Source organism: Salvelinus namaycush, chromosome 29 (assembly GCF_016432855.1).
Source record: "Salvelinus namaycush isolate Seneca chromosome 29, SaNama_1.0, whole genome shotgun sequence".
Classification (NCBI taxonomy): Eukaryota; Metazoa; Chordata; class Actinopteri; order Salmoniformes; family Salmonidae; genus Salvelinus; species Salvelinus namaycush.
This window is the reverse complement of record NC_052335.1, coordinates 19,275,040-19,285,422: the sequence shown is the minus strand read 5'-3', so window position 1 is coordinate 19,285,422 and position 10,383 is coordinate 19,275,040. Positions and strand designations below refer to the sequence as shown.

At 42.0% G+C, this 10,383-nt stretch overlaps 1 protein-coding gene across 2 annotated transcripts; it reads right to left on the bottom strand.

Moving 5' to 3' along the window:
* Positions 1-241: 241 nt before the first annotated feature.
* On the bottom strand, positions 242-2,614 carry cited2 (Cbp/p300-interacting transactivator, with Glu/Asp-rich carboxy-terminal domain, 2). Of its 2 annotated transcripts, none has more exons than XM_038968556.1 (2): positions 2,384-2,614; positions 242-2,113 (listed from the first exon to the last, which is right to left on the bottom strand). In XM_038968556.1, the coding sequence occupies exon 2, from the start codon at positions 2,103-2,105 to the stop codon at positions 1,380-1,382; it is 726 nt and encodes a 241-aa protein (XP_038824484.1). In that variant the 5' UTR covers positions 2,106-2,113; positions 2,384-2,614; the 3' UTR covers positions 242-1,379. The 2 variants fall into 2 exon arrangements, with proteins under 2 accessions (XP_038824484.1, XP_038824483.1); XM_038968555.1 differs by having other exon boundaries at positions 2,457-2,614.
* Positions 2,615-10,383: the final 7,769 nt, after the last annotated feature.

Genomic DNA, 10,383 nt, shown 5'->3' with positions numbered 1-10,383 from the left:
CTGATTCAGAGGAGTTGGGTTAAATGCAGAAGACACATTTCAGTTGAATACATTCAGTTGTACAACTGACTAGGTATAACCCTTTCACTAACTACAACTTTGGAACCATGTGAACCAAACTGAAATCTGACTGTAAAAGGATAGTTGTTTTTTGTCCTGCCACTATGCAAAAGTATGCAACAACAAACCCCACAAATTGAAAACACATGGAACGGATGCCAACACCCACAATCACACCATGTTCACTTCAGTAATGCACTTCAGCTGCTTTATTCATGTTTGCAAATTAAAATAGAATAAATTACAAAAATACTGTCCAACTTTCCTTGAAAGCTTCAACACAGTAGTATTGCCATGTATCGCATACACTAAATAAGCACAGTGGTGTCAATTCTCAGAACTGATGAGGAAGAAAACGTCCTGTGAAATTATACTCTCTACCTTGATAACATTCCACACCATTTATTGTCCACAAAGGAAAGAGCAGGGGGGAGGGGGCCGGGTATTCAAGCGAGGAGTATCCTTTTCCCAAAGACAATATTTTGTCTCACTCTTTCTACCAGACAGGTCCCATTTAAGCATGTGGACAATACCCACACCTCAACACATCACTCCCTCTGTTATTGAAGGATCCACATCTCTCCTACAATTAACCTTTACAATAACCGAGACGCCAAGTTCACTCACACAGCATCCTGGCTGGGATACAAGCAATGTTAGAAAGACATTTGCAGGGGAGAAGAAGAAGAAAACACAAGTTGTAGTTCTCTTCCATAATAGACAAATCATTTTACATTACAGATATCTGATAAGTATATCGCCACAAAATTGTACAGTATATTATTGTAGGGAACAATGACACAGCACTTGTCTAGAAGCATGTTTCTTAACCACTTAGATCATTTAGAATATGGTTCATTTGCAATTCATAATAATTCAACATTTTCTGTCATCCAAAATGTTTGAATGAGGCAGGAAAATAAATATACCAAGCACACCATTGTACATCTCTATTTTCTTTGAGGACTATTCAAATAAGCAGACAGCTCTACTCCAGTAGGTTTTCTTGATTTCCCATGTTCAGTTGTTCAATTAAGTAATGATGCATTTCATGGATTTGAAGATTTTCCTTCTGACAGACTCGATTGAGGTTGTAGTGCATTCCTACCCAAACAAACTCATTTCCATGATGTCTGCAGTGCAGTGTAAGCCTATTACCCCCCAAATATTAGAGGAATTTATCTAGTATAGCCTACATGTTTGAATGGTTCTCCATTGGTATATTGCAGATCTCTCTCGAATGCTTGAGTTTAAGAGACAAACAGGAATGCTTTAAAGTCTGTTTGAGTAGATGACTGTATAAGTCCACTTGCTGAGAATTAACAACTCACTCGGCTTGGCTGTTGCTTACATACAAAGTCTGTCATGAAATCAAACTCGTTCTGTCCTAACCACAGCTCAGGTAGCTCCTTTATTCGGTCCAGCCCCATCTCAATGACCAGAGACATCAAGACCTCCTCATCAATAAAGTCCGTGTCAATGACGTTGGGGGGCAGTATTGCAGCAGGCAAATGGTGCGCCTGTGGAGGCAAACTGGACGTGCTGTGTTTCGCGTTGCCATCTCTGAACTGTTGTCCTGTCCCGTTAAGTTGATGATTCGCAGGATGTAACTCATGCATATAATGATGATGAGAGGGATGTGTATGGTGGCTGTAGTACTGCGTGTTGAGCTTTTGTAACTGCATGCTTGCCGCGAGCTGTCCTTGAGTGGGGACGGCGGCGGTGGGTCCCACAAATTGAGAGCTATAGCGCGCACCGGGAGGCATGTTGCCGTTTGGGTGTCCAGCGTTTACATTTACATTCCCCGACCCCACTGAATGTCTAATTCCGTGGTTAGATGTTACATTTCCCCCTCCGTAGTGCAAATGATCTCCCATAATACCAGTAGTGTAGCCATGCTGCTGTTGCTGCTGCTGTTGTTGCTGATGGTGTAGTGGGTTCGAGAACTGCCCCATGCCCATTCTGCGTGCTGGGTGGTGATGGTGTAGACCATTAATAGCTTCAGGGAATCGTCCATGGTTCATTGCCATCATGCGGTCTACCATTCCCCAAGCTGTCACAAATTAAAAAACAAAATTACATTTGCATCGACAGGATAAGACAAACACCATTAGCTTATCCAATAAATTACGCACAATGACAGTGGAAAGGATTATCACCCAGTAAATAGTTTTGCTGTTAAAGCCTTCAAAAAAGTATTTAGAAGCATACTTCCCATGCAAAACATTAATATTAGACACTATGTATACAATGTAACTGCAGACTGGTTCACAATAACAGAGCTGCAAGGTTGTATCAAATGTCTCCGTGATATTGTAATTACTTTTTTTTTCAGTGTATAAATTTCCCGCAGGTCACTCCTAGGCTGTTGTCCATACACAAAACTTGCTCTTTACCTCCTTGACTGGATCCCTTGGATGTGGTTCCGCTGTCAGCACAACACGAGTAACTATATCAGTTCAGTTTATGCGATATGTAGTCCCAACTCAGTGAACACTGTGCATTCTGAAAACCAAGATAGCGTACTTTCAACCTAAACTCAGAAAAAATAAAAAACTGTTTCAAGCGCCCTCGCCCAGTGCTGATATACTATACAACCAGTCATGGGCGGAGCGAGCCAAATCTTGAATCTGACGAGACGAAAGTCTGGATTCAGGATCGCAAAAAATGTGGAGCAGAGCCTTCGCCACCCTCCCACACCAATCGCCTCCCAGCAGCAGCAGTTTCACAGCAGAAACATCGAGGCACATTACCTCATTGCAGCTATTTCTGTTTAAGTCAAGAGTGGGAAAACATTAACTCATTTTTCACACCTTTGGAAAGTTCAACATGCATAGAAGTTGTTCCCCAATTTTGCGCAAAGAGGTGAGAAAATGACCAAATGGCCAGATTATTAGGCTATCTATTGACTCCTAAAACTGGTCAGGATCTATACATATACCAATTCATAAAACTATATCATTAGGATACGCGTGGATGTGTTATCCACGAGTTTATCAACCTTCATAATTACAATTACAGAATCAACTTTCCTGAAACCTAATGTTAAGAATGACAATGAGATGCTCTGTTTAGGTAGGCTATAAGTATACAGAATACAACACTTTAATAGTGTAGATTTAATTTGTATTAATAAGCGTTTTTATATCAGTATTTAACATTTCTGACATGTTGAGAGACACATGAATACAGTTGGAACAGTGGAAACAATCCAATGCTTCTGCAGCCTTTGCTGGTTCCATGTTTTATGAATATCCAAACGCGTCTGCAGGCGTGCGGTACGTGCGCCCTGCTCCTAGCGGTTGTCACTGATGTTTTGATCAGCCACACTCCTGCTCAGTGCTCTGTAAACAAACCTGATCACCTCAACCAATGTACTGTTTTTGCCTCAAACCTGACTATGCCCACTGCTGTACACAAAAACATATCCTGTTGCTTCTCCTGAGGGTACAAAGCATATGCTGTGTGGAGGACAGCTCATAATAATGGCTGGAATGGAGCAAATGGAATGGCATCAAACACATGGAAACCATGTGTTTGATATATTTGATACCATTCCCTTGATTCGGCTCCAGTCATTACCATGAGCCCGTCCTCCCCAATTAAGGTGCCACCAACCTCCTGTGGTACAAATCAAATCAAATTGTATTGGTCACGTACGTACACATGGTTAGCAGATGTTAGTGAGACTGTAGCGAAATGCTTGTGCTTCTAGTTCCGACAGTGCAGTAATATCTAACAAGTAATCTAACAATTCCACAACAACTACCTAATACACTCAAATCTAAAGGGATGGAATAAGAATATGTACATATAAATATATGGATGAGCGATGACTGAGTGGCATAGACAAGATGCAATAGATGGTATACAATACAGTATATACTGTACATATGAGATGAGTAATGTAAGATATGTAAACATTATTAAAGTGGCATTATTTAAAGTGACTAGTGATCCATTTATTAAAGTGGCCAATGATTTCGGGTCTATGTGTAGGCAGCAGCCTCTCTGTGTTAGTGATGGCTGTTTAACAGTCTGATGGCCTTGAGATCGAAGCTGTTGTTCAGTCTCTCGGTCCCAGCTTTGATGTACCTGTGCTGACCTTTCCTTCTGGATGGTAGCAGGGTGAACAGGCAGTGGCTCGGGTGGTTGATGTCCTTGATGATATTTTTGGCCTTCCTGTGACATTGGGTGCTGTAGGTGTCCTGGAGGGCAAGTAGTTTGCCCCCGGTGATGCGTTGTACAGACTGCACCACCCTCTGGAGAGCCTTGCGGTTGAGGGCGGTGCAGCTGCCGTACCAGGCGGTGATACAGCCCGACTGGGTGCTCTCAATTGTGCATCTGTAAAAGTTTGTGAGGGTTTTAGGTGAAAAGCCAAATTTCTTCAGCCTTTGAGGTTGAAGAGGCACTGTTGTGCCTTCTTCACCACACTGTCTGTGTGGGTGGACCATTTCACTTTGTCCGTGATGTGTACGCCAAGGAACTTTCCATCTTCTCCAATGCTGTCCCGTCGATGTGGATAGGGGGGTGCTCCCTCTGCTGTTTCCTGAAGTCCACAAGCATCTCCTTTGTTTTATTGACGTTGAGTGAGAGGTTGATTTCCTGACCCCACACTCTGAGTGCCCTCACCTCCTAACTGTAGGCTGTCTTGTTGTTGTTGGTAATCAAGCCCACTACTGTTGTGTCGTCTGCAAACTTGATGATTGAGTTGGAGGCTTGGACCCAATTGCACAGAGCGGGGTTGAGACCCAGGGCCTCAAGCTTAATGTCAATGAACAACATTCTTACATAGATATTCCTCTTGTCCAGATGGCGGATAGGGCAGTGTGCAGTGTGATGTGGACCTGTTGGGGCGGTATGCAAACTGAAGTGGGTCTAGGGTGGCAGGTAAGGTGGAGGTGATATGATCCTTGACTAGTGTCTAAAAGCACTTCATGATGACAGAAGTGAGTGCTACGGGGCGATAGTAATTTAGTTCAGTTATCTATGCCTTCTTGGGGCACTTTCAGTTCTGCGCGAATGCCGCCATCTATCCACGGTTTCTGGTTAGGGTATGTTTTAATAGTCACATTGTGTACAACATCTCCAATGCACTTCCTTATAAACTCACTCACTGAATCAGCATATAAATCAATGTTATTCTCTGAGGCTGCCTGGAACATTTCCCAGTCCGTGTGATCAAAACTATCATGAAGCGTGGATTCCGATTGGTCAGACCAGCATTGAATGCTTCTTGCCACAGGTACATCCTGTTTGAGTTTCTGCCTATAGGACGGTAGGAGCAAAATAGAGTCGTGGTCGGATTTGCCAAAGGGAGGGCAGGGGAGGGCCTTGTATACATCGCGGAAGTTGGAGTAGAAGTGAACCAGTTTATTGCCCACGCTAGTGCTACAAAGCCAGCTGCGTATTATGCTTGGCTCTTAAAGGAGCAATCAGCAGTTGCTACATCCATTTTTGTACTTAATGATATGTACATTGATTCTTGAAGAATATAGCCTAGCTTATAAATGCCTCATGAGCTTAGTTGAACTGACATACTCTATCAGAAGCCAAACTATAAGCTTTTTTACTCCAATGTTTGTAAACAAAGCAAATGTAAACAAACAATGTATATCTTTAAAAAAATATTACAATTATCATGTTGATATCATTGATGGCCAGTCCTTGCATCCATAGCTCTGTCTTTGAATTTGAGAGTGGTTCAATTTCTCCAGCCCCAACATGCCACTTTTTACAGAACCAGGGAAAGAGGATACCTAGTCAGCTGCACAAGTGAAAGCATTCAACCGAATAATGTCTTCTGCATTTAACCCAACCCCTTTGAATCAGAGAGGTGAGGGGGTTGCCTTAATCAACATCCTCAGCACCTAGGTCCTAGGGTGTAGTTGTTGTTGGGGGTTAACTGCCTTTCTCAAGGGCATAACCTTGCCAGTGTAACAGTATAACTTTGGTCCATCCCAGTGACCTTTCTGTTACTGGCCCAACACTCTTAACCACTAGGCTACCTGCCACAAATAGTGGTGGGGAAGACGCTTTGTTATTGTTTCAATTGCTGATTGCTGCTTTAAAGTGACTGACTGCACAGGCCGATTATCAGTGCCACACTGGAGGCAAATTAGCAATGCATGATTGTAAACATCTATTATTTGCAGATCAGTAGGCCTATGTCAGTACTTAATAAGTGAAGGTGGCTCATGCATATGAAAAGGCAATGATACTGGTGTATGCAAATCCCCTTACAATACAATCCCCCTAATTTTGAAGCCACCACGCCTCCATCTTGGCACTCTCCCTACCAGTTTTAAAACATTTTTGGGAAGCTATAGAAATGCATATTTCCCCATGTTTATTCTATTACAGACACCTTAATGTATGCTTAAATTATATTATGTGAGCTAAACATAAAAATAAATGACAAAATATAGAATAACATTTTCCTTAAAGTATCATTTTTTTAAAGTTCGAAAGTTACTCTCCCCAACTACAATTTTTTAAAATTAAATACATGTAATTTTGTCCTTGGAACATTTAATTAAAATACTGTAGAATTCCATTCATTCCTATGGAGGACTGCTTCTTTTCAAGTAGCTGCAGCCCAATATGGCGACCGGAGTATAAGCGATTGGGTGTGTCAAAAGGAGTGGGTGTATGAAAAGCGAATCAGCTAATTGGGCAGATTTGTTGCTTCTCAAGACCGTTTTGCATAGCTGATTGGGCTGCACTACAAGTGGATAGTAAGGAGATACGTGGCCATTTCTTTCTTTCTCACATTATTTTATTTCAAGTAGGATAGCAGCCTGCACAATAAATACCTAATATTGAAACCATAGACGCTTGACTTTTTGCACATTTTGTTACGTTACTGCTTATTCCCCCCTCCCATCAATCTACACATAATACCCCATATTGACAAAGCAAAAGTATGTTATCTGTTTTTTTGTTGTTGCAAAAAACAAACAAAAACAAAAAATTGAAATATCACATACAGTACTAATCAAAAGTTTGGACATACCGACTCATTCCAAGGTTTTTCTTAATTTTTTACTTAATTTTTTACATTGTAGAATAATAGTGAAACTATGCAAAACTGTGAAATAACACATTTGGAATCATGTAGTAACCAAAAAAAGGGTTACACTTCAAAGTCACCACCCTTTGCCTTGATGACAGCTTTGCACACTCTTGGCATTCTCTCAACCAGCTTCATGAGGTAGTCACCTGGAATGCATTTCAATTAACAGATATTTTTTTTTACTAGGCAAGTCCGTTAAGAACAAATTCTTATTTACAATGACAGCCTACCCCAGCCAAACCCAGACAACACTGGGCCAATTGTGCACTGCCCTATGGGACTCCCAATCACAGCTGGATGTGATGCAGACTTCTTGCACCAGGGACCTTTCGCACTGAGATGCAGTGCCTTAGACCGCTGCACCACTCGGGAGCCCAACAAGGTGTGCCTTGTTAAAAGTTAATTTGTGGAATTTCTTTCCTTAATGTGTTTGAGCCAATCAGTTGTGTTGTGACAAGATAAGGGTGGTATACACAAGATAGCCCTATTTGGTAAACGGCAGAGTCCATATTATGGTAAGAACAGCTCAAATAAGCAAAGAGAAACGACAATCCATCATTTTTTAAGACATGAAGGTCAGTCAATCTGGAAAATTTCAAGAACTTTGAACGTTTATTTAAGTGCAGTCCTAAAAACTATCAAGCGCTATGGTGAAACTGACTCAAGTCTTGTTGGGTATGAAGCTAGAAAATTGGCACACCTGTATTTGGGGAGTTTCTCCCATTCTTCTCTGCAGATTCTCTCAAGCTCTGTCAGGTTGGATGGGGAGAGTTTCTGCACAGCCTTTTTCAGGTCTCTCCAGAGATGTTTGATCAGGTTCAAGTCTGGGCTTTGGCTGGGCCACTCAAGGTCATTCAAATACTTGTCCTGAAGCCACTCCTGTGTTGTCTTGGCTGTGTGCTTAGGGTCGTTGTCATTTTGGAAGGTGAACCTCCACCCCAGTCTAAGGTCCTAAGTGCTCTGTAGCAGGTTTTCATCAAGGATCTCTCTGTACTTTGCTCAGTTAATCTTTCCCTCGATCCTGACTACTCTCCCTGTCCCTGTCCCTGCCTCACAAAACATCCCCACAGCATAGCATGATGCTGCCACCACCATGCTTCACCGTAGGGATGGTACAGTGGCAATTTTAGCATGTAAATCTTGGCGGGGCAAACTCCACATTTTTTTAGATGCATGCCCTCAAAGCCACTACACAACACAACACAACACTAAACAATACATTAATTGCACTATAACGGTGACAAACGTTGCCCACGAACTGTTAGGGCCTACATAAAGCTGTCCCAACAGCAGCACTTTCCTTTCAGCACCATGGAGTCTTTACCGCCGCTACATCTGGCTATCAGCTGTGCCTCGTCTGGCAGCGAAACAGTTCATTCAGCCTCATTTACTGCCTTTATAAAAAACATAGCTGATATGCCTGACTTGCTTAAACAAATGTGGTTTCTACTGACAATTTAGATGTTCAAACTATGGCACAAGGGGACGACGAGTGGATAAGACGCAATCCGTAATTTCGATGAAGACATTAATGAGCGAGCTAGGAAGGACATAGTCAATATAACTATTTGTTCAGCTCTTTTGAAATGTACAGCGACAAAATTCAGAACATGGGCTTCTAACAGCTTAATACACAGCATGACCTTAGTATTACTTTCCTAGCTAAAGTACACATATCTTCCTGGCATATTACATCATTTATGCAACAGCATACAAGACATGTTTGGACTCAGCTTGTTGTGTTGTGCTCACTTGAACAGGAAGGTGGCGCGGCAGTCCTTGTGGACATATTTTGTCATCAAACTTTGTAATCAGAGTCTGTCATTCTCTGGATTTATGGTGCTTTCAAGACAACTGGGAACAAAAAAACCAAGGTTGAATCATGACGTCAGTGATCTTTCGGTCGGAGCTCTAGAAAGAGGCCCAAGTTCCCGACTTAGAATTTCAAATTGGATGACCGTACAAAACGTATTTTCCCAGTCGGAGCTTGTTTTTTCCGGAGTTCCCAGTTGTCTTGAACTCACTGTTTTGAACATGGAAGAAGTCATGGGCCATGGTGTTGAATGTTTATCCTTTTAAGCTTGGAAAAGAGACCCTTAAACCCAGACTTGGACCACACACACTCCACTGAATAGCAGGCCAGTGACTGCTTTGCAACTCTTGCAGCTAGCCACTGTGTAAAGGGTTGCGTCAATCGAATCTGGTATCAGGATAAAATGTGATTCAGAGTCACCGAATATACTTTAAGTATTTTTATTTAACACAAGCGATAAATGGTAAATGCAATTTTCGTATATACGGGTTCACTGTATCACCACGCAGGGTAAAGCAGAGAACTGACTGAAATAGTACAGACATCTTCTTTTATACTAAGACAGAGTTAGTTCCCGCTTCTGAGCTGGCCTGTCACAGTAGAGGCTGAGCGTGGTTTAAACTTGCTAGCCTATCGGTGGTGCCCAGGCTGGTCCCAGCCTCACAGCACAAAGGACCCAGATATCCGGAAGTGTTTGTTGTGAAGATTGAGCTGAGTTGTCGGTTGTTACATTGCTCAGTTCCTGTTTTCTTGTTATTCAGTAATTTTCCATCTTGTCTCAACCTTGTTGTTAGCACAGTCGACACTCTAGATTAGCAACAGCTTTTCTGCAGTCACGCTATGTTTTGTGATTAACTTGTCCTATTTCCATAAGGCATATATTTTTGTTTAAAAAGAGAACAAAACCATCCTTCACAATTGATTCCTTCCAAATCACTCATTGATTGAATTTGCGATTTCCAACTTGTTGTGTGATGTTTGTTTCCAATGGCCGATTCATGACGATGACTGCTTGTCTAGCTTGCTAGCTAAGATTTTGAAAGTATGATGTTGACATGATCAGTACAATCAAAGCTACGGTAGATATAATGGGATTTGATGTCATTTTATCTGTGGCCAATGACCTTAAGCCTTCTTGGATTGGCACTTCTAAAGCTCTATGGCAGCACCCAAGGGGCTTGCATTTTTGAGCTCTCCCCTTAGATTTTGTGGTGACGTAGTGTCCCCATGAGTGACAGAACACTGAGACAATCACAGCGCAACTAGAGAACATTACCAACCCCTACGCTTTGTATTTTTAGCTGGATGCCCCATCACCACAGAAAGCACTGAGCTATGCTGAAACACCTGCATTTTGGAGCTGCCTTACCCAAGAAAGCAAAAAAGAGACCATGTTTGTATGCTGCTTAATTAACAACATTTTTATTTTACATTG